This window comes from Capsella rubella, unplaced genomic scaffold (assembly GCF_000375325.1).
Source record: "Capsella rubella cultivar Monte Gargano unplaced genomic scaffold, Caprub1_0 scaffold_3, whole genome shotgun sequence".
Lineage (NCBI taxonomy): Eukaryota > Viridiplantae > Streptophyta > Magnoliopsida > Brassicales > Brassicaceae > Capsella > Capsella rubella.
Window position 1 is genome coordinate 4,061,182 of NW_006238921.1, and position 21,462 is coordinate 4,082,643.

General features: G+C 38.5%; 6 protein-coding genes across 9 annotated transcripts; 3 read left to right on the forward strand and 3 right to left on the reverse strand.

Moving 5' to 3' along the window:
• Positions 1 to 510: 510 nt before the first annotated feature.
• On the forward strand, positions 511 to 1,300 carry LOC17893975. The gene has a single exon (XM_006296564.2). The coding sequence runs from the start codon at positions 530 to 532 to the stop codon at positions 1,055 to 1,057; it is 528 nt and encodes a 175-aa protein (XP_006296626.1). The 5' UTR covers positions 511 to 529; the 3' UTR covers positions 1,058 to 1,300.
• LOC17890622 (probable sulfate transporter 4.2) lies at positions 1,281 to 5,451 on the reverse strand. The gene is made up of 17 exons (XM_006299038.2): positions 5,013 to 5,451; positions 4,877 to 4,925; positions 4,577 to 4,778; positions 4,317 to 4,485; positions 4,035 to 4,100; positions 3,843 to 3,950; positions 3,660 to 3,767; positions 3,391 to 3,456; positions 3,194 to 3,254; positions 2,912 to 3,039; positions 2,725 to 2,766; positions 2,502 to 2,618; positions 2,314 to 2,365; positions 2,072 to 2,210; positions 1,898 to 1,986; positions 1,744 to 1,820; positions 1,281 to 1,654 (listed from the first exon to the last, which is right to left on the reverse strand). The coding sequence occupies exons 1-17, from the start codon at positions 5,307 to 5,309 to the stop codon at positions 1,382 to 1,384; spliced, it is 2,043 nt and encodes a 680-aa protein (XP_006299100.1). The 5' UTR covers positions 5,310 to 5,451; the 3' UTR covers positions 1,281 to 1,381.
• Positions 5,452 to 5,751: 300 nt separating this feature from the next.
• LOC17891289 (DNA replication complex GINS protein PSF2) lies at positions 5,752 to 7,908 on the reverse strand. Of its 2 annotated transcripts, none has more exons than XM_023786507.1 (9): positions 7,734 to 7,908; positions 7,212 to 7,291; positions 7,060 to 7,134; positions 6,854 to 6,941; positions 6,641 to 6,740; positions 6,527 to 6,557; positions 6,344 to 6,433; positions 6,093 to 6,245; positions 5,752 to 6,009 (listed from the first exon to the last, which is right to left on the reverse strand). In XM_023786507.1, the coding sequence occupies exons 2-9, from the start codon at positions 7,257 to 7,259 to the stop codon at positions 5,989 to 5,991; spliced, it is 606 nt and encodes a 201-aa protein (XP_023642275.1). In that variant the 5' UTR covers positions 7,260 to 7,291; positions 7,734 to 7,908; the 3' UTR covers positions 5,752 to 5,988. The 2 variants fall into 2 exon arrangements, with proteins under 2 accessions (XP_023642275.1, XP_006298543.1); XM_006298481.2 differs by having other exon boundaries at positions 6,854 to 6,968; positions 7,734 to 7,907.
• Positions 7,909 to 8,477: 569 nt separating this feature from the next.
• Positions 8,478 to 11,188, forward strand: LOC17892002. The gene is made up of 8 exons (XM_023786710.1): positions 8,478 to 8,588; positions 8,732 to 8,935; positions 9,036 to 9,763; positions 9,850 to 9,949; positions 10,030 to 10,089; positions 10,266 to 10,352; positions 10,486 to 10,593; positions 10,698 to 11,188. Exons 1-8 carry the CDS (start codon positions 8,478 to 8,480, stop codon positions 11,016 to 11,018), a joined length of 1,719 nt encoding a protein of 572 aa, XP_023642478.1. The 3' UTR covers positions 11,019 to 11,188.
• An 884-nt stretch (positions 11,189 to 12,072) lies between these two features.
• Positions 12,073 to 15,882, forward strand: LOC17891919 (factor of DNA methylation 3). 2 transcript variants are annotated; one of them, XM_006297126.2, is made up of 9 exons: positions 12,073 to 12,252; positions 12,651 to 13,062; positions 13,154 to 13,690; positions 13,803 to 13,984; positions 14,070 to 14,159; positions 14,239 to 14,526; positions 14,729 to 14,938; positions 15,150 to 15,403; positions 15,508 to 15,882. In XM_006297126.2, exons 2-8 carry the CDS (start codon positions 12,684 to 12,686, stop codon positions 15,378 to 15,380), a joined length of 1,917 nt encoding a protein of 638 aa, XP_006297188.1. In that variant the 5' UTR covers positions 12,073 to 12,252; positions 12,651 to 12,683; the 3' UTR covers positions 15,381 to 15,403; positions 15,508 to 15,882. The 2 variants fall into 2 exon arrangements, with proteins under 2 accessions (XP_006297188.1, XP_023641146.1); XM_023785378.1 differs by having other exon boundaries at positions 12,074 to 12,252; positions 12,642 to 13,062.
• Positions 15,883 to 15,940: 58 nt separating this feature from the next.
• Positions 15,941 to 19,752, reverse strand: LOC17892645 (telomere repeat-binding protein 3). Of its 2 annotated transcripts, none has more exons than XM_006297113.2 (9): positions 19,490 to 19,752; positions 18,849 to 18,948; positions 17,961 to 18,759; positions 17,703 to 17,876; positions 17,460 to 17,539; positions 17,111 to 17,346; positions 16,696 to 17,001; positions 16,540 to 16,603; positions 15,941 to 16,454 (listed from the first exon to the last, which is right to left on the reverse strand). In XM_006297113.2, exons 2-9 carry the CDS (start codon positions 18,927 to 18,929, stop codon positions 16,251 to 16,253), a joined length of 1,944 nt encoding a protein of 647 aa, XP_006297175.1. In that variant the 5' UTR covers positions 18,930 to 18,948; positions 19,490 to 19,752; the 3' UTR covers positions 15,941 to 16,250. The 2 variants fall into 2 exon arrangements, with proteins under 2 accessions (XP_006297175.1, XP_023641147.1); XM_023785379.1 differs by lacking the exon at positions 19,490 to 19,752 and adding an exon at positions 19,280 to 19,418.
• Positions 19,753 to 21,462: the final 1,710 nt, after the last annotated feature.

Consider the following 21,462-nt stretch of genomic DNA (forward strand, 5'->3'; position numbering starts at 1 on the left):
GAAACAGTGATTAAAAGTACTCTTAATTAATTATACTTGCTAGTTTCTACGAAATAATTTATCAGTAGCACAGACTATGCGTACAATGATCAAAACCAGTTACTTGTTGGCTTGTTGCATTGGTTTGATTCGTTAGACGACGACTGATCCAAGTTCAGTTAGAATTTGCTTTTGGGTATTTTTCTTTTTCTTTTTAAAAGTATAGATTTTAGTAATCATCATTACGTCAATCATATTTCATAGATTATATATTTCAACAGATTTTGTTAATAATCTCATGAATTTTTAAACCTTTTTTTTGTTATGGGATTTATAATCAAAAGGTATAAATTTTAATTTAATCGAGTTCGGTTCAGTCACGAAGATAATGTCAACCGTCCACGTGGATGGATGATGGAGCATTGCCGATTTTGGATTGGTTTTGTTTTCCGCTTAAAGTCGGTTAGTGGCATAATCATCTCTCTTATATAATAAATCAATCAATGAATGGACAGTGTGGGAATCGAAAATTCGAAACGTAAGTAGTACAATGGAAGGAGGAGATACCAAGAGGCAGAAGACGACGGTTCACATGGAGAAGGTAGAGAACAAGGAAACATCTGAATCAGGATCAGTCGATTTCGCAGAACTACGTGACGATCTCTTCCGTGAAGCAGCAAAACTTGTCTCCGACGTTCCCTCCACCAAAATCGCCATCTTCCTTACCCGTCCTCCTTCCGAATCTATGGACTCCTTCGGCTACCCTTCTGTCAATGGCGTTGTTAAAACTTTCCTCGAGGATAACTCTTCCGACCCAGCACCAGCGGATGACGCAGAGGAGGATTCCGAGAATGAAGAGGAAGAGGAAGAGGAAGAGGATGATGCCTCTTCGTCTCAAACTCAGAGGTTTTGGTGGGAAGATGCTAAGCAATTCGAATCAATGAATCCGGAGGAGTTGGAGGCTGCGTATGATACGTTGGCGAGGCTAAGTCACGAACTCGACGCCAGATTGCGATCTCAAGGTTCTGGTAGTCAGCAGCATCTTCTTGGTAACGACAGAGCTCAACCCAAGCCCTAAGGCGGCTGATGCATTTTCAATTCTATTTTTTAGCTACGTTGATATTGTTCGCAATTCTAGTTGCAAGCTATGGTGGTCGTATTAGAAGTTTCGTGTCCAGACTAGGTTTATTTGATTATCATACGGCTTGATTTTAACATCAATGTGTTCTTATGGCTTTCAATTTTCATTGTGGTTTTCCATGGATCAGACAAAACATACTTACGGCTTAAAAACAGAGGAATGAGAATCATATTTTTTCTATACCAAAGTGAATGTTTTATTTGATACATAAAATTACATACAATACATTATGTTGTGAAAAGAATGGGAGTGCTGAATGTCTTATTTCTCTCTGGACAACAACAATGGTTCCTTCAAAACGAGATTAGTGTCGGGTTTAACTTCAGCGTAGGATGATGAGTTTTTCTCGCCACTCCTTCTCCATACGCTTGAATTGCTGCTTTCTTCAATATTTGTGGGTGTCTCCACGTAATGAAGACAAACTTGGACTGCATCATGTACTCTCACGAAGAACCATTCTTTGCCAATTAGCTCCACTATGCCTGATCTTGCCAGAGTCAACAGAACCTCTTTGTTGGGGTTTGAAATCGCTAGCTGCTCCATTGGAAATAAAACACAATCATCTAGGTGTTTCCAAATTAGGAACAAGAACTATATTAAGAATGATGATATCTGGTTCGCACCTGAATGGCCCTTGTTTTGTACTCCTTGTGCAAATCTTTTAATGTTTCTACTGCGCTTGAGTCTATGTATGTGACAGCTGCGTTACATCCAAAACAATTATCGATTAAGCACCTATGTAAGGTTCTACACCTGAATCAGAAATGTTGGACTTACGAGACATTTCCAGGATGACAAAGTATATCCTCTCCGCATCTGGCCCCTTGTTTGTGTGTTTATCAATAGCTACTTCATGTTCTCGTAACCTGCAATTGAAACGCAGTGTTGTCGTATTTGCTCTTAATGTGGAACATAACACAAGGCAAGTCAGGAACCAAGTGTCAATTTCACCTGTCCTTGATGTAGCTTATGTTGGCAAAGTATATGGGAGCATCAATTCGAACAATCACAATCCCGTTGTAAGTGTATGCTTCCGGATACTGCTTTATGTTTCTGTACACAGTGGTCCCTGGAAGACGCCCCAGGACAGCTGCCAAAGCATATGTAATGGAATGTAATCAAGAAGATGAGTTAAAAGCCATTCTAAGAAAACAAAACATTGAATACTAGGCCAGGACGTAAACTCATTTTACCGATATGAGGGTTTGCAGACTCGTGGATAACAAATGCAAGTGAAAAACCAATCTGAAAATTCCAGGCATTGTAAGTCTGTGAGTCCTTAGAGAGCAATCGTATAGATTATCTTACTTTTCAACATCATCACTCATTTATATAACAAAGGGCTGAAGAAATAAAGTTAGTTGAATCTAAACATACTCACACCAATGAGGACCCCAATCTCTATTCCAAAGAACAAAGTGGTGGTGCTAGTGATGGTCCAGAGAGTAAAATCTCTCTTGTCCACACGCCACAGAAATATTGCCCCTTCATAGTCCACCTAATATGGTAAACCATCCAGAAACAGTAAATGTAAATATTTATTCACCAATAACCAACGGTAGTAGTACATATGCCATATTATTGGTGGGTTGACTTGAACTTACCAAGCCACTAACAGCAGATATCACTATTGCTGCTAAAGCACACTGAAAATTTGAGAGACAGGAAGGAATTTGAAGCCAGATTTCAGTTTCAGAATTTTCCAGAGTTTCAGATTTTTTTAAGAAATTTTGTGAAGTAGAAGTAAAGAGCCCAAGACAGTAGAAGTAGAAATTTTCAACACAGACTTACCTGTGGTATATATTTAAACATTGGGGTCAAGAACAATAGAGAACAGCCAATGATAGTTCCTGTTATAAGGCCTGATAAGCCAGTCTTAGCTTCACTTTCGCTATTCACAGCCGACCTAGAAAAGGATCCTATATGATACATAGCATTAACAGATACATCAAATTTAAGCTATAACTAAGAAGCTTAGGTTTTCATTTTTCTTTTGAATTTTTCAATAGGAAACACACACATTACATTCAGTAGTTATGGCTTTGCTCATCTCAAGAGTTAAGATAAACATACCTGTAGTCGGATATGCAGAAAATAATGACCCAAATATATTTGAAACACCAAGACCAAACAACTGTCAAGTCATGGGAGAAACAGTTAGAACTCTCAACGACCATGAAATTTTGAGAAAAAAAAGAAACAAGTATAACAACTTTTAAGGAATCAATTGGGCCAGCACTTAATTTTCTTTATTCTATAGGGGTTAATACCTCTGAATTTGGATCCAGCTCGTATCCATTTTTTGCAGCTAGTGCTTTCGCAATGCCAACAGATTCCTGGATAAAAAAAAATCAAACTAGCACATCAGGAAACACGAAACATGTGAAAACTGCAGCTAAACCTCGTTCTTCTGCTTCTCAAGAAGTCAGATTACTCCATGTCTTAAGCCATATCCTTCCATTTACAGATTCACATGATTAGGTTCAGCTGCACTTAGCATAAGTCGACAAGGATGAAGTTAATGACGATAATGTCTTACCAAGATGGCAACACCAGTAATAAGAGCCGCTGTTGGAAGCAATAATTTTGCATGATCAAAACTTTTTGGGAAGGAAAACGTTGGAAGTCCCTGAGGTACATCTCCCACCTGAGAAATCCTAGAAACTTTGCAGTTACTGCAAACACAACAATATAACAATATTTATTTCTTTAGCAATCTGACCAGCGAGATGGAAGGTGGATGGAAGACTTTTGCAATGGCTGTACCAAGAGCAAGCCCTGTGAGAGGTCCTGCTGCTCGTACGAACTGAAGTTCTTTCTTTGCTTTCCCCTGCAGTGGAATACAGTGCCTTAGCATACTAAAAGTAAGGGAGAGCACGAACTATCCTGATAACGCCGGAAAAGAGGCTCATACCACATGCTTCATTACTAAAAGGATCACCAGAATGGTTGATCCCAACAAGAAAGGCGGCCACTTAAACTGCAAAACAAAAAACCAGATAAAGTTATGCAATTAGATGTATGTTGAACCACAAAGAATTGCAACCCCAAAATGAATCTGTAGACCAAAAACTCTAGTAAGATTAAGAAAGGCGAAAAACCAAAATAACAGTTTAGATCATACTGATACATACCATCCTAAGGACATAGAGAAAAGGAACAGAGTAACAAAATGTCAGCTCAGGCAAAGTTTCACCTGATCAGCTCCAGCAATTATGCTCTCAATTATAGGCACAATCTTGCTGCTCCGGGAAACGCTATATCCCAGGAAGTATTTCAGTTGGGATAAGCCAATCACAACAGCTGAAGCAGTTGTAAATCCAGATATGACTGAGTGACTTATGAAACGAATAAGCCATCCAAGCCTGAGTTGAAAACACAAACGAACGACTGCTAACACTATAATAAATGCAGGACTTTTTTTGCACAAATAAGCTATAGAAAGACTAAAATTACCTCAGGAATCCCATGATGCACTCAAACATTCCAACCAGAAAAGCCAACAAAATGGCAAGCTCAGTGTATAAATCTTCAGAAGGATCAACAATACCACTCAAGGCATTAGAGACGAGAAGGGAAACTAATGCTACAGGTCCAACTGCAAGCTGACGGGATGAGCCGAATAAAGCATACACAAATACCGGAACAAATGAGGAGTCTGCACCAAACAAGATTAATAACTAAAAGCAAAAGTGGAAATAGCTTAGTTTCAGAATGATGAATTCATAAAAAGGGTCTGTATCACAATGAACTCACATAGACCATAGATTGGTTGAAGCCCAGCTAACCTTGCATACGACATTGCCTGCTCAAATCCATTAAAAACAAAAAAAGTTATTCCAAAGAACAGTTGATACAGGAAGCGACAGAGAATGCAGAAAAAGAAAATTACCTGGGGAACAAGCATGATACCGACGGTGATACCAGCCATAAGATCGAGCTTAAAGTATTGATGCCACTGGTAAGTTCGAATCCAAAGGAAGCAAGGAAACACATTATCGATCCAGTCGAAGAAAGTCATACGCTTGATCATCGCCGTCCATTGGGAAAAGTAACCTTGGAAAGGAATGGAGGGACAACAAGGATCAGAAGTCGTGAAGTCGGGATGCTGGAGAGGAATGACCTTGACCGGAATCGCCGGAGGAGAAGAGGATGAAGCGGCGGAGAGATCCTTGTCGGTGACGGACATCGGAATTGGTCGGGGTAGAGAAGACTGAGATCAACGTGACGAGGGACGTATCACTTGATTGTAGCATGAAGAAACAGAGAAGCGTTGTTCCAGTTTGCGATGGATAATAAGGACGAAAAGGCGTCTACGTTCATTATGAATCTTAAAAAACTTATATCAACGCTTCATAATATGATTGCGTGTCTTTGTTATCATCAGTATGTTTACTGTTTTAGTATAAAACCTTTGACTCCACATTTGAAGTTTTCAACATAAGAATATTTCATTTTGTCATAATTAGTAGATGATCTTATTAAACTAGGTGGTTTTTATGAATTATGAGTTCGTATGTTTCAACCTTTTGTGCTCTATTACATAAAAAAACACTGGACTCGTATTTGCAGTCTGCAGACGTGGTGTTAATCAATATTATTTGACATTTGTTTATCCCACGTACCAAATATTTATTTGGAATCCATCTTCATTAAAATGAACATTTAGTCGCACCAGAATCCAAATTTATTTTAGAATTTGTAAGCCCAAAGATGCTTAATACCAAAAGAGTAGGTACCAGTGCACAGGAGAAACAAGGCATATATTAGAATACCAATACATGTTGATGGTTTTGGAGCTCGACCAACATTGGCACAGAAGATACCTGACTGGTTCTCACTTAGGCAATGACGTAGGAAGAAGCTCTCTAGCGTTGCCTTAGAGGTCTCTGTAAAACATGTGTTGCGGTTTGTATTTGTCTTTAAAAAGCAGAGAAAACAAAAAATGAGTGAGGAGTGTGAAGAGCCTTACCCTTGGTTCATTATTGGCTTCACGCTGTTGTCTGCTACTTCTAGTATCTCTGTCTACATCAGCCTCAGGCTTATCATGCTTATAAAATGCTTCTAAGGCTCTTCTCACAAACGGGCGAACTATGTTCACTTCCATTGCTGATACATTAGAGATCTACATTCTCAAATTAAGGATACTGTTATTATTGGAATCACTCTAGAGAGGTAATGAGGAAAAGGTAGCGTCAAGAAGAAGCAATAAAAAACAATTACCTTTACTGCTGATGTACCTTGAAATGATCCCAAGTTAGTCTCTAGTTTGTGAAGCCGCACATCTCTGATGTCCTCAACCAGGGATCTCACCTATACAAAATTCATGAACAGCTGTAAACGCTTCTTAGATTCAAAACACATGGTTAGAATGGAAGACAAATCCCAGCAGATGTATGACATTACCATAAACATGTCTGGAATATCATCACGTGCGCTGCCAAGAGTGAGATTTTAAAATACTCATCAGCACCTTCAGATGTTATAAATGCAAGGGGGAAGAAGAGTCGAAGAACCTACTGGTCAATAAGTAGTCTGGCAATTTCCACGTAACTAAATGGTAATGCCTGAAATGTCGACTGAGATTCCCGTTCTGCTTCCAAGATCTGAGTCAAATTGTCTGGTTCACAATCGAAGAAGCAACATCAGTAGTTAACCCTTGAGCATTTAATTCTCCTTAAAAAAAAAATTTGCAGTTTCATCTGCTAAATGTGCAACTTGTTTTTGTCTTACCAACAGACATCCACCCTGGAGGCCGGAAGGTGCATTTTCCTCTTCTCTTCAGTGCCACTGCAAGCCACAGAGGCACCTTTGTAGGAATCTGAGGAATGAACCGACCAAAATCACCCTGTCATCGGTTCACATATCAATCGCATGATTAACAAAAAGGTTTCCATAGCAGTGATTTCAGGATTGTATATATCAGGAGAGATTATTACACTGATAAAATTGAGTTGCTCCATGTTCATATTGGGAACAATCTCCACCAATTCGTCCTCGGCCATAAACTCAATCTGGTATGAACAGATAACAAATTATACCAATGCAGACAGTTTGCAAAGAAACGCATACAAGTGAAGAGGAGAAGGACCTCTTGTGGAGAAAATAGTGAGATATGAGGATCAGTTTGGCCAGCCATAGACGTATCTCAAGAAATCTCAGACTCCAAACCTAATTAGAAAAAGAAACGGCTATATACTATTATTTACGTGTGGTATATAATACACCAGGAGGTATAGAGGCAGAAAAACTCTGGTCAAAACAGAGACAAAATGCAAAACCATCTCAAATCTGAAGAACATGTTCAGACAAACCTGAGAAAGTTCAAAATAATCGGAGGGAACAAAACCTAGCAAGTCTCAGTAATCGAAAGAAGAGGTAGAAAAGTTATGCTTCGTAGAGACATTTAATCAAACACCTTGTCTACACGAAAATTACTCCTTTAAATTTTTGTTTTGGCAAGCGCATATCAGTTTCAGTAGCATCATAAAATTAGAAACAAAAAGGGTATAATTCAAAACATATAGTGATCCCACGATAAAAAAAATCGCAATGTCTGATGACACAGTAAAGAGACAATCCCTAGTTATCTCTGATACGAGATCGAGTTTACCTGGTTAGATTATGGGTGATTCCTTCAAGATCAGATCGATAGAGATCGATCTTCTACGAACGGAAAGCAAATGAAATCCTCGAACACCCAAGATTCCCCCAAACCAAGAGAGACATACACAGAAGAGTGAGAGTTGTCTTGCGGCTTTCTAATTCGGCGGCAAGTCCAATTTCAGTATAGCGGGAAACTAAAATGGATTTGTAGAGTAAGTAGTAACGATATTTTAATAGGTTTCGGTTGGACCGGTTATTTTAACCGAGCTCATACCAAAACCGAAATTGTTGATTTCAAAATATTTTTTATTCTAATTGGTAGCTCCTGTGTCTTCTTTAGTTTGTTTGTCAACGATTAGCTCTTGTGTTTATAAGAAGCAAAGACTAAAATCTAATCACACACCATCATCAAACTTTTATAGGTAGTCAAACAGAGATGGTAAAGCAATGTTATACTTAAAGAATAAGGTAAAAAAGGCTTTTATTATTAAAATTAAAATAGTTCATCTCTAACCTGAGAATCAAACTCTTTTTTTTGTGTTCATGGCTTTCACGTCGTGACGACTTTCTCCTAATCCTTAAAAAAAAAAGAAAAACACAAACCAATAGGGTGAATCAACAACAACAAGACTTGGTTGCAGGCACGCACGACTGTTGTTTATCTTCCTAAACACATTTATCTTCCATCTTGTAATAATGCTTAACCAAATTTGCTTTTAATTCGTTTCTCTAGACTCCAGACAACACAACAATGAAGCTGGAAGACTTACTTGTGGAAGACGAAACCAAAGATCAAAATGGAGTTAGCGTTGCGTCTCTTCTTGATCATCATCGTCGTCACCCTCATCTCCTCCAACATCAAGTAAGTCAAACTCAACAAAGAGATGAACCTAAATTATGCATAAAAGGATATGGATAACTAGCTTACTCCATTCGCTGGCGAGTGACTTTGAAATGGATCTGCTTAATGTAATAATACATATGTTATGATCGGTTTTGTTGTAGACATCAAAACTGAAGGAGCATAAGAGCGAAGAAGAGAAGAATGATTTGATAAAGAAGAAGCAAAAGCGAACTCTTCAAAAAGAAGTGATGAAAATGCAAGGAGAGCTAGAGGACGAACAGGCATTAAACAAGGCTCTACGTGACATGCACCGTGGCCCCGTCATGTCTCAGCCTCGTCTCTCTTTACTGCTTCTTCCTCCTCAGGCAAGTCCTCTTATGTAGTGTTAATTATAGAAGAAAACACAATATATAATGGAAAAAATTGAATAATATGAAAGAAACTTGATTTTATAAGTTTGTGTAGGTTCAAGAGCTAATAGAGGAGCTTGCGACTGTTGAGGCAGAGATACTCTGTCTTGAGAAACGAATTCAAGACCTGAAACTTGATGTGTATAGTGAGAAAAAAGAGAATGAAGAACTTGAAGCCAGTATTGATGAAGGAGAAGAAGAGAGGATGATGAATCCTAAAAGACTACTACAAAGGCAGAATCATCTTCCTTGCGACGCTGACAATAACATTATCAAGATGAGATCTGAGGATCTAAAGCACAGGTCCAAGTCCCAGAGTTATGAAGACCATCGTGTTGTAAAGGATATTCAAATGAACAGTCCTCGTGCTCATGCGTCAATTGGATCAGCCATGGAGTTCTCATCAAGAATCCACTCTTCGACTTTTTCTGATGGAACATCAAGAACGCAAGAGAAAAAGAATGTGCAAGAGACGACAGCAAATGTAGTATCGGAGGATCTGGTGAAGTGCTTGATGGGAATCTATTTAGAACTCAACAGGTCATCGCGGGAACGAGAAGGGTCAAAAACCGTTTCGAAGCTGAGCCTCACACACCTCAGGAACGCTTCTTTCAAACGCAAATCGGTGTATGACCATAACGCTTCAAATCTTGATCCTTATGGAGCTGTGATGGGGACTTCTCTTAGAGACATAGGAGAGTATAAGAACTTCATCCACATCACTCGCACCTCCATTGATGTTAGCCGTTTATCCGATTGCTCCACTTCTCTTGTCAATTTGAGGTACTTAAATATCAATATACTTATTAATTATCTGTGAGATTACAATATAATCTCTGTATAATATAAACACACATGCATGTACGTAGGGTTTTGAAGGAGAAGTTGAGCAAAGTAGATTTGAGTTTCCTGAACCACAAGAAAAAGATGGCATTCTGGATCAATACTTACAACGCCTGCGTCATGAATGTAACACCAAAAAACTCACTCCATATCTTTAGTTGAAAGAAAGCTAAGACTTCGGAATTAAAAGCTTCGTTTGTTTGCAGGGATTTCTGGAACACGGACTACCTTCATCAAAGGAGAAACTACTGACCATTCTCAAAATGGTATATAATACATAACGAGAAACATTTTAAAATTTTATCATACTTCAAAACTGGTTAATCAAATTGACCATATTTGCTTATTGTGTTTTGGTAACATGATAAATAATACATAACAAGAAACATTTAAAAGTTTTCATACTTCAAAAATTAGTTAATTTGACTTGTGTTGTTGTTAGGCAACAATTGACGTGGGAGGCATGCAACTGTCTACTCTAGATATTGAAGACTGGATCTTGCAGAGTCCATGCGAACCTAGGGAATCTGTAAGAACTCACACATACTATATTTGTTCATATCATAATCCTGTGGAGTTGTAATAACCAATCTTTAAAATGATTCCTTTTTTTGTTCTTTCTTTAAAATGATTCCTTTTGCTATTTCCTCCGAAACCAAAAGGTCTCAACTGGTGAAAGTGAAGCGAGGATACAGCAACGGTATGGATTCCGATGCGTAGAACCGAACCTGATGTTCGTGCTTTGTCGTGGAGATTGGTCCTCACCTGCTGTAAGTTCACCTGATCCCTTCAAATTTGATAAGTATTGCTAACAAGTAACAAAAGCATCTTTGTTCGTCACCAATTCACCTATATATATATTTGATGCATGCAGTTAAGAGTATATACAGCAGAAGATGTTGTGAATGAACTAATCAAAGCTAGAACAGAGTATCTAGAAGCATCGATCGGTATCTCTGGAAGAAAAAAGATCATGATTCCACGTTTCTTACATAAGCGTCTGCAGGATTTCGCTGAAGATGAAGGTTCATTGATTGAATGGATATGCAGCCAATTACCACCAGTCCAGCGTTCCTTACAGCTCAAGGAGACAGCGATGGAGTGGTTGAACAAGAAAGGTACCGAATCTCAATTGAAAAAGTTGGTAGAAGTGAGGCCTCACGAATACGAGTTTCGATATCTCTTCCCGTTGTAAAATCATAATTTTTAGTACGTATGGTCATGGTCTCCATCTGGAAAAGACAATTGTTCTATTTCTATGTATGTGTGTGTGTGTGTGTGTTTTTGTTTATAGTGAATTTTGATTACAGTCATGAATGGAACAAACAAAATAGAAACTTTAATACATTCATAGAGATCTCGAGAGTCATTATTACATGCCAAATAAATAGAAGAAATCAGGGATACATAAAACCAAGTAAAAATTTAGATTACGATACAAATCAGTAGATATTACAAATCCAGATCAAAATATGATAAGTATGCTATGTATCTATATTATAATTTGCTAGATAGGATTATTTAACACTTAGGATGAGGAACACGGCAAGCTCTGAGAACTTTGGGGAGTAGCACAGGGTTCTGAGTAAAATACTTACATGCACATGGTTGTGGCTTTACAAGTTTCCCACAACAGTAACCCGGCAATTTGGTATTTTTATGAATGGCACTTAAGCAATAGCCAATCTCATCAATGCATTGGGCCATCACTTTATCACCAGCAATTTTGATGGGAGCTGATAACAGTATGACCAAGGCAATGAGCATCAAAGGAACGATCTTCTTCATGTCTAGTTATTCAGTAACCGGTCAACCAAAACAAGATAAGATATACTATAATTTTGCAGGGAATGCTTTTTTTCTTTGATGCTTTCGAATGTTTTATTGTTTTAGGTATTGAATAAATAGGAAACTGGAATCTCAATAATTTCCGACAAAACATGGAACTACGAATGGTTGGAATCAATTCTATAAGAAAAAGGAAAGGAAAATGGTAAATTCGTTTACAAAGCAATTGACTCGTTCAAAAAACAGAATAGCTTTGTCTCTCTCTCATTTGTCAATGACAATTCTCTCAATCGCAAAAGGCAGCGATAAACCGAACCGGAAAACCAGCAAATCAGATTATTTTTGTCCGGTTCACAAAACCCTTGACTTCATGCGCGAACATGGCGCGTGGAAAACAAACAGAGGTGTTTGGAATAGAGGTAATAAATCTCTCCAATTTCCCTTTTTTTTTTTTTTGGCTGTATCTATATCTCTCCCTCGGAAATGGAAACACCAATTTAGGAAAAAGAGAAGAAATCGAAGACTAAATAAGTGGATTTCCCACAAAATATCCTACCTAGTATGATCTCCAGAACCAGCTGAAGTGTTTTCGAGCCTATCTCTCTTCTTCTCCTTCTCTCCACCACCACCCGATTTCGCAGGTACAGTTCTTAATGCCTCTCTACCCATTTTGCTTTTTTACATTCATCGTTTCCTTTTTCCCAGTTTTTCTGTTTATTGCTGCCTTTTTCCCCCGATCAGTTTCACCATTTTCGTAAGTTCGATTGGTGAACACTAGGGAAACATTAGATCCCACCATTGTTCATCCATAATGTCTCCATAAATCAGACATGCATGTCTCCATTGAGAACTTAATAGAGATGAGTTTTAGAGACGATGAGTGATTAAACTGTATTTTTCGGGGTCTATCTTAATCAAGCTGAATCATATAGACTTAGTATCGCTAATGGTTTACATGCTTGACTTGTGTTTGTTATCAGTTTGATTTTTAATCTTAAATCCAAGTTTGTAAGACTTACAATGTACTTAGATTATGCAGCGCTTAGATGTAAAACAGCGCTATGAGGCGGTGATGAAGGACGGATTGAGCGATTTTGAAAAGAGTTTTTACAAAAATCTCAAGAGTGGAAAGCTCGAGGTCAAAGTCTCCTACCGTACTTTCCTGTGTCCTTATTGCCCCGACAACAAGAAGAAGGTTGGTCTCTATATTGACATCCTTCAGCATGCTTCTGGAGTTGCTAATAGCAATTCCAAGAAACGAAGTTTGACTGAGAAGGCATGCCACCGTGCTCTTGCCAAATACCTTCTTAAGGATCTTGCTCATTACGCTTCAACTAGAGTCTCCAAGCGCTTACAAGCCAGAGCAGCATCCACTCCTGCTGAACAACCAGGCGTTGTTACTCTTCCTGTTTATGATGATCAGTTCGAGAAACTTGTCTGGCCTTGGAAAGGTAATGGCACCCCCATCTTCTATGTCATTATCACTACATGTAGATATATTTTAGCCTCTACTAACGGAAGTTGTGACTGTGGCTGGGATAGGAATTTTGGTCAATATTCCCACAGTGACACAAGATGGTCTGCTTTGTACTGGAGAGAGTGGACCAAAACTTAAGGTAGAATTAATCCGAAGAGGATTCAACCCAATTAGAGTTCGTACCGTGTGGGACCGTTTTGGTCATTCAGGAACCGGAATTGTCGAATTTAATAGAGACTGGAACGGACTTAATGATGCTTTGGTGTTCAAGAAGGCTTACGAAGCAGATGGCCATGGGAAAAAGGATTGGCTTTGTGGTGCTACTGACTCGAGCCTTTATGCATGGCTTGCTAATGCTGATGATTACTATAGGGCTAACTATTTAGGAGAAAAGTTGCGGAAGAGGGGTGACCTCAAAAGTATTTCTATGTTTGCAGATGAAGAGGCCAGGAAAGACCAAAAGCTTCTGCAGTCTCTTAACGTAATGGCTGAGACCAAACAAAGTCGGTTGAAGAAGTTAGAGGAAAAATATTCAAAGGATTCAATTAAACTTAAGTATGAGACTGAAGAAAAAGAAAAGATTCTCCGTGGTTACACTGAAGGTGAGCTTTTCCTACTAGCTTCATGAATTTATATCCCCTTAAGAAAGTATGGTTGCATCACCATGTTCATAATTCTATAGATTGTGTTTATATGCGTTTTACATTTCTGAAGATCTGATGGGAAGACAACAAAAATCGACTGATCACTTCAATAGAATCTTTGCTGATCATGAAAAGCAAAAGGCGCAGCTGGAGTCTCAGATAAAAAAGCTTGAAATTAAAGAACTGGAGTTGGCGAAACGTGAGTCTGAGAATGAAACACAGAGGAAAATATTGGCAAAAGAGTTTGAACAGGTATTTTCTAAAATGCTCATTTCTTAAAGTAATTTCTGGACTGCCTTTTCTTCTTCTAAATTTTTTTCAATGTCATTATCATCAGAATGCTGCTATATGTAGTTACGCTCAACTAGCTGCTGTGGAACAACAAAGAACCAGAGAGAAAGTGCAAAATTTGGCTGTAGATCACAAGGTCTGGGAATGCTTCCTTCTTTAAAAAGGTTGGCTCTTTTACTTTATGTGACAGGGTCCTCCCGTGTTTTTAACATTAGATGCAAACGGAAAAGCTTCATAAGAGAATTGATGCACTAGAAAGAGAGCTTGATCAGAAACAGGAGCTTGAATTGGAAGTCGAGCAACTGAAAGGAGAGCTGGGCCTGATGAGACACACGGAATTGGACGGTGGTTCTGAAATTCTCAACAAAGTGGAGACATTCCTCAGAGACCTTAGTGAGCAGGAAGAAGAGCTTGAACACTTAAATAAATTTAATCAAGATCTTGTTGTACAAGAGCGGAAGAGCAATGATGAGCTTCAAGAAGCTCGTAGAGCATTGATAAGCGTAAGTAGATCTATTATACCCCAACAGTTTTTCTTTGAACTGACCAGTCTCATAGAGGAGCTAGGTGACTCCTTGCATATAGTGAGTTTACATTATTATAAACTCAGAGTATAGTGGACATGGTAGGCTAGAGTGATTGATTGGATGCATTAATAACAGAAAATCACTCATTGATCTTTTCTTAAATTGATTGTATTTATAGAATTTAAGAGAGACGAGCTCGCATATTGGTGTTAGGAGAATGGGGGAGCTTGATACCAAACCGTTTATGGAAGCAATGAAACTAAAATATTGTCAAGAAGATCTGGAGGAATGGGCAGTTGATGTTATCCAGCTCTGGGAGGGATATCTTAAGGACCCAGATTGGCATCCATTTAAACGGATAAAGCTTGAGACTGAAGAAACTGTAGTGGTATTGCTTCTCCTGTATATCACTAATCTAAATCGATTTCTAATCTTCCATCCTAGATAATATCCAAGTGTTATTGGCAGAAGACCTGCATTCATGTGCATGCGTGCAACTGCCAGCTGCATATGCAGATGTGGTTATATGCATTTTGGACTTAGTTTTATGGATTGGTGTTTGACATAAAGAACTCTGAAGATGTTGATATCTTTTTCAGGAAGTAATAGATGAGGAGGACGAGAAGTTAAGAACCCTGAAGAATGAACTGGGGGATAATGCGTACCAAGCAGTGGCTAACGCATTGCTAGAGATAAACGAGTATAATCCGAGTGGAAGGTACATTTCTTCAGAGCTGTGGAACTTCAGAGAAGACAAGAAGGCTACGCTTGAGGAAGGTGTTACTAGTCTACTGGAGCAATGGAATCAGGCCAATCGTCATAAGCCTTAGAAGATTATATTTACATTTATCCGGTACACTAACAAAAAAACCTCCCAGCTCTTTTGGAGTTAGCCTCCTTGCTTATATAGTTGTTTTTTCTTTAAAATTTCGCTAATCTGAGGTCTGTACTTTGCAGTTGCAGGAGATGGGAAATAAGTTTTGAGCATAAAGGATGTCAAGATGCCAGGTCAGGTTCAACAAGTGTCTGGTCTTTGATGCAGTATGGGTCTTGGAATCGGGAAGTAGGTGGAAATTACAAGAGGATGGCTTGAATTTGGGATGTGGGCTCGGAGTTGGAACCGTTTCCAGTTCTACACTTGGACGGTTCAACATTGTAGGAAAGTAGAGTAACTAACATTGGTAGAAGGTTCTAAAACTTTAGAGAAGGTCTTTGAATTTGTGAAGAAATAAACACATCAACTTAGTTAGTCTTTCACCAAGAAGAAACACTCCATTGTATTATATTTCCTAGTCTTAGAGCAAATATTATATATCTTTCAACTTTAGGTTATTCACATCCGTCGCAATATTTCTCACTTCTTCCTTGAGCTGAAAATAAACTAAAATAATGAAGAAGAACGCTGACTTGTCAATAAAGATTGAACAATAAAAGAATGTCTAAAATTACAAGGTCCCTTTTATGAACCGATAATATTACACAACATAATCAATGTGAAAGAAAAAAGTTGGTTAGGGACAAATCTCATCCCAGTTGGAGTCATTTACAGATGCCGAAAGGCGAATACAGGAGGAAAAAAAAAGTGTATTGAAGAGAAAAAACGAGAAATAGAGACAATTAATCTTTGCAGAAATTGAGTTTTCCATTATTGTTGTTTGTTTGCTTCTGTACACCAACCCACCAATGCGTACCTCCTTTTTTTACACAGAAACACCTGATTCAAGAGCTCTACCTCTGGTCATGTCTGGATCTTTGGATGCTCCTCTCGCTTGATGTTTTCCTTGGTGCTGCGACCAATACCCGTATGCTCTCAAGACTCTGTCTAGGAGTTCTTGTGGCACCGGCTCTCCTCTTCGTTGCTGCGGTGATATACTGGCTGTGTGAACCAGCGTCTTCCATTTGTCCTGCAGATTCACATGTTCTTGGAACATTATGCTTACTGAGGGATGCTATATGTTCCAGACTACATGTTTGTGTTTAATATGTTACCTTCAGGTCCACGTAAGTCCGATGATCTGCATTCTCGAAAGCACGCAATTTCACATCACGCCACCTGTGTGATGAGATATATCGACCATTAGCTTTTGAATTTTGACATTAACCCACGACCAAACCACACGAGTTATGGCCGAACTAGTTATATACCTTCCAGTCCCGAGTTCCTCCACTGCTTGTACAAGAGCTTCTACCTCTGTCACAGAGAAGGGTCTCCTGGTTCTGCGCTGGGCAAGCTCAGTACGCTTAGGTTTCTGGTTCAACGGAACTATGGCAAGTGCCTTAACTTCCAAGGCTGGAAGCGGAACAAGCGCTTTTGAATCTGATAAAGGTTCATCGGCAGATATGTCACACTGATATGGAACTATCTCGAGGTTATTGTCCACAATATTTCCTGAATTGATCACGTCATCTGCATGGGGAATTCCAGAATCTAACATGGGAGAAGCCGCAGACCTGGGATGATCATTCAGAACTGCTTTTGCTTAGGAATCTTCAAGAAGAATGAAGACCAGTGATATTCAACTAAAGCAGCACAAGGATATGATAGCGAATTTCTTAGTACCGTTCAGACATATTTGTAGGGTCGGTTGGCTCAGCAGGATCTTCGGAACACAAAGGTAGGGGAACTTTGCTGGGGCCAGGCTCCAAGGTGAACCCAAGGTTGTCTAGATTTTCATCACATGATATCCCAGTCTGCGAGAGAGTTTTCCTGTCATCTCTGACCTTCTTCCCATGCAATAATACCCCAACACGTATTCCTCCACTGAGTAAAACACTGACAGCCTCCATCACGGTCCTCTGGAACCAAAAGGGTCAAAGATCAAAACGGTTATATGCTAACACGTCAAATGTCCACTCAAGAGAATCAACCATATGTGAAGGAACAAAAGAAAAAACATATTGGCATGTACCTTTAGTGATCCTACTGTTGCAGTTTCTGGAACATCAATAAAAAGCTCTGGAATCCTAAAGGACTTAATGCTTAGCTTTACTGCACCAAAGATTAAAATACATGAGAACCACAATATCCCGGCTCCGGATAAATGTCTCAGTACCATATACCATCCGGTCAAGTGCCAAGGGAGCCCTTTGAGAGGACCACAACAGCTAAGATAAGATTACTGAAGAGTTTTGAGATAGACTACAATAACCACCTGTATCTCCCTTCTCTGGTAACTTGGAAACACTTCCACTACTGAGTCCTCCATCAGAAGTTACGACCGAGCTTCTGTCAGGTGATCTTCTCCTCTTATAATTGATCTCACGCTGCCATGCGTTGTATCCATAACATGATTTTCTTTTGCGATAAAGAGTCTTTACACCCACATCTAGAGATTCATGATCAAAGTAAGAACCGGGTGAACCACAACAACAACAAAAAAAATAATGAAAAAATATTCATAGATACTTACCAGCTCTGCTGTATCCAAAATCTTTGGGAATTTGCTTCCAGTATTTGGACGACAGTGACTTTCTTATTCTTCGAATTGTTGGAGACCTATACGACTTAAATTTATTGCTAAGCTTAAGATAACTATAAAATTTTTCATCATCATCTTTTCTACCTAAGTTAGTATGGTTCCCATGTCTAGCAAAGGAACCATTAGGGGTCATATCCATGGTAGATGGCAATTTTAGATCACCACCCACACAGACTAATTTTGGAAACTGCACACCTAAAGCAGTTGCATCCTCTAAGTTGCACGTATTAGTGATTAAGCCTCCATCTCCCAAGCGATCGGTTGCTTCTCCTTGTTTAAACCCAGTATTCACATTTACACCACCTGTCTCCCCAGTGATGCCTCCAGAGTTAACGTAAAAGTCACAATTCACATCCTTGTTTTCACACCCTACAGCCGTCAAACCATGAGTCTTTTTGTAATCAGACATTGGAGTTCGCTCCAAATCGCCGTCATTATCCGGAAATGAAAAACTGTTCACCACACACTTGTCAGTAGAGTTGTCATATGTGGGCCTTGACACGGAGTTTCCTTGGTCAGAAGATTCAGAATTGATAGGCTTGCATTTAACATCTTGCTCTTGTTTAATTTCTTTACCGAAATGATCGCGGTTATTCCCTTCAAATGCATTGGAAGACGCTGAGGAACTCTCGCTTTCCTGTAGCAACTTTCCAGCCAAAGCGAGTAAGTCAATAGCACAGATCTGAGCATCAACATCATCATCATCACTCCTCTTGTTTAGGACCTTCCTCTGAAAAAAACAACCAAGTGTCCTAAGAAGGCAGTTCATGAAATTGAGCTAACAGATCCAGAATGGATCACAATGATAATATAATATACCCGGCATGAACGAGGAGCCCTGGGAATATTGGGAAAATCAAAGCCAACGGATAAGCAATCCAACTTCCTCTTGAACACCATCTCTCAAATATGCATATCACTGGTAAACACACACACACACATTTAATTAGCGCAAAGGTAACTTTCAGATCAGATCATCAGTAGCTAGACTGAGCCTGATGAGATCAATATAACTCGAAGCACACATGTACAATGTATGGAGAAGCCATTAGACAGTTTCAGGACTACAGATCAACAATCACACAACACAAAGCAGCAAATTTAAACAAAAGAATCATCAGTAAACCAATATAGATCAGATATCAACACAGGGGTTTGATCAATGAAAAGCTTAAAACCAAGAAATGGATCACGGAAATGCAAAATCATAAGTGGGTAACTGAAGAAAGAAAATGCCAGAAGCTGCTTACAAACTCCAATCAAGACGATGCTACCGATCAGATCTCGAATACAAATTTCTGACGACCCGCCAAAGAATTTAGCGGAAATTTGAAATCCGGATCAGCAAAGTCAATGATTAAAAATAAAAATTAAAAATCAACGGAATTGACCCAAAAACCCCAAGAATTTTACAGATCGGTAAGAGCACAAATCAATTGCGATTAAAAAAAAAAACGCACCTATCAAGCACCAGTTTCTTGATCACGATCCAAAACCACTTTACAATTACAGATCACGCAATCTAAAACCCTTCCATACCCGCTTTAACTCTTTTTCTTCTTTTTTTTTTAACGTGTATGGAAAGCAAAAACAAAATGTACAAAAGAGAAAAAGAAGAATTCGATCTATACACAAACTCGAGATTTTAAGAAATGAAGAATTCTTCTCGAGTTGTTTTTTTTTTTTTTTGGTTTGGTTGGGTGCGGTAAGAGAATCGGTCGTTGTCCTTAGAAAAGAAAGAAGGAAGAAGACGTGAAAAGCCCCATCGCAAAACAGAAAAACCCCTTTTTTATTTTTTTATAAATAATTCTCATAAAATATAAAATAAAAAATAAAAAAAAATAAAAAAAGTTTTTAATGACCACACAAACAACAATGGGTTGAGAGTTGAGATGAGGCAGTTGATGGAAACCGGCTATTGACGGTCACTCTTGTGTACATTGTGGTGAACCCGTTGCTCCGGTTAACTGGCTATTGAGGGTCACCTTCTCTCCCTCGGGGTCGGGGATCACTTCATAACCCCTTAAAGAAGATAGGTTTGTCAGAAGAATCTTAATTTTAGGGATCGGATAAATACAATATAGAATGAATTACACTGTTTCTTTCTCATTGGAGCTGGAGGCTCTTTTTATTAATTATATATTTACAAACAACAAAACTTGTCTATCTCTTCCACGTGGTTGGAGAAAAGCCTGTGACAAGTCCATTGCTTTGGTAATAACGTCACAATTAAGGTAGTGTTTTTTTTTTTTTCCTACCACAATTAAGGTAGTGTTTTGAGTTATATAACATGAATTTCTTGATAGTATTTGTTTATGAGGAGAGGAGCTAATATATGTCTTAGGCATGTTGTAGCATGTGCTAATGGGGCCAAAAAAAATCAACGTGATATGTGTTTTAAGCAGTATATTTAGTGTAGTTTGTGAATGATCGACCATGTTCGTGTGTTTGATGCGTTATTTTCGTGGGTTGATATATTCATTAAGCATATGTTTGGTTAATGTATGTATGTAGGAACCGGAAATGTGTCGGATTTAACATATTGCCAGGTGTTGGTTGAATCGAATATACACTTTTGTTTATGTCGTCTTGGACTTCTGCGCGTGTCTGCGTATGTGGCTGGTCTTTGGACCCCTTGCAAGTTGTTGCATGCAACCTTTCTTATTATGATGGGCCGCATAACAATTGGTAAATGGGTCGGATCGGACCATGATCTATTGGGAAGTAGAAGGAACTAATTTTCCAAAAATAAGGAAGGCATATACATTCTCCAAAAATAGTTTTCTTTGCATTCATGATTATTATGCAAAAATATCGTTGGGTTAGAAAAATTCTATAGACGTTTTTGGGAGAACGTTTGCAAGACATATTAAAAAGTTCTGTGTCACCAAAAATGCTTTTATTTTGTATTAAAAACATATACACATACGCATGCACTTCATGCATATTGAAATCTATTAATGTACATTTTCGTACGGTTTGATGATATAATCTTGCGTGATTGCATGGCGACGCCTCAATACATGAACATCATGCATATTGAAATGTATAATTGCACAAACGGACGACAAATGACATTCTATAGAGTCTAGAGAAAAAAACAAAACACCAAAAGGGGTGGTCACTGGTCTATATGGAAATTCAACATGGGAGTATGGGAGCTTAAAGATTTTTCTTCAAAAACAAAAATCCATATAGATTCTCTATCGGTCTATCCTGATTTACATTATGATTATATGTATAAGAACCTTGAAAATGTGTGGTGCCAAATAGGAGAATCAATCATAACAGTATTTCTTACTTTTTATGTTGTTTATTAATGAAGTTAATTTTGAGTTACTTTACTAAGTTATTTATTTTATCTAGGATAAGTGGGTATACAAGTATATATATATTTCACTGTCTATCTCATTGATGTGATATTTGTTTAAGT

Bases quoted from the DNA above. Each gene is read 5' to 3' on its own strand.
- LOC17893975 (XM_006296564.2), top strand. From the start codon at position 530: ATGGAAGGAGGAGATACCAAGAGGCAGAAGACGACGGTTCACATGGAG.
- LOC17890622 (XM_006299038.2), bottom strand. From the start codon at position 5,309: ATGTCCGTCACCGACAAGGATCTCTCCGCCGCTTCATCCTCTTCTCCT. The intron at 3,951-4,034 runs GTATGAGCCTCT...ATTCCACTGCAG, and splicing joins TTTTAGTAATGAAGCATGTG to GGGAAAGCAAAGAAAGAACT. The intron at 1,821-1,897 runs GTAAGTCCAACA...GATGTAACGCAG, and splicing joins TGTCATCCTGGAAATGTCTC to CTGTCACATACATAGACTCA.
- LOC17891289 (XM_006298481.2), bottom strand. From the start codon at position 7,259: ATGGCTGGCCAAACTGATCCTCATATCTCACTATTTTCTCCACAAGAG. The intron at 7,135-7,211 runs GTCCTTCTCCTC...TGTTCATACCAG, and splicing joins CACTATTTTCTCCACAAGAG to ATTGAGTTTATGGCCGAGGA. The intron at 6,741-6,853 runs GTAAGACAAAAA...ATTGTGAACCAG, and splicing joins TCCAGGGTGGATGTCTGTTG to ACAATTTGACTCAGATCTTG.
- LOC17892002 (XM_023786710.1), top strand. From the start codon at position 8,478: ATGAAGCTGGAAGACTTACTTGTGGAAGACGAAACCAAAGATCAAAAT. The intron at 8,936-9,035 runs GCAAGTCCTCTT...AAGTTTGTGTAG, and splicing joins TACTGCTTCTTCCTCCTCAG to GTTCAAGAGCTAATAGAGGA. The intron at 9,950-10,029 runs GTAACACCAAAA...GTTTGTTTGCAG, and splicing joins ACAACGCCTGCGTCATGAAT to GGATTTCTGGAACACGGACT.
- LOC17891919 (XM_023785378.1), top strand. From the start codon at position 12,645: ATGCAGCGCTTAGATGTAAAACAGCGCTATGAGGCGGTGATGAAGGAC. The intron at 13,691-13,802 runs GTGAGCTTTTCC...ACATTTCTGAAG, and splicing joins TCTCCGTGGTTACACTGAAG to ATCTGATGGGAAGACAACAA. The intron at 13,985-14,069 runs GTATTTTCTAAA...CATTATCATCAG, and splicing joins TGGCAAAAGAGTTTGAACAG to AATGCTGCTATATGTAGTTA.
- LOC17892645 (XM_006297113.2), bottom strand. From the start codon at position 18,929: ATGGTGTTCAAGAGGAAGTTGGATTGCTTATCCGTTGGCTTTGATTTT. The intron at 17,002-17,110 runs GTACTAAGAAAT...TGATCATCCCAG, and splicing joins CCTACAAATATGTCTGAACG to GTCTGCGGCTTCTCCCATGT. The intron at 16,455-16,539 runs GTAACATATTAA...GTGAATCTGCAG, and splicing joins GGACTTACGTGGACCTGAAG to GACAAATGGAAGACGCTGGT.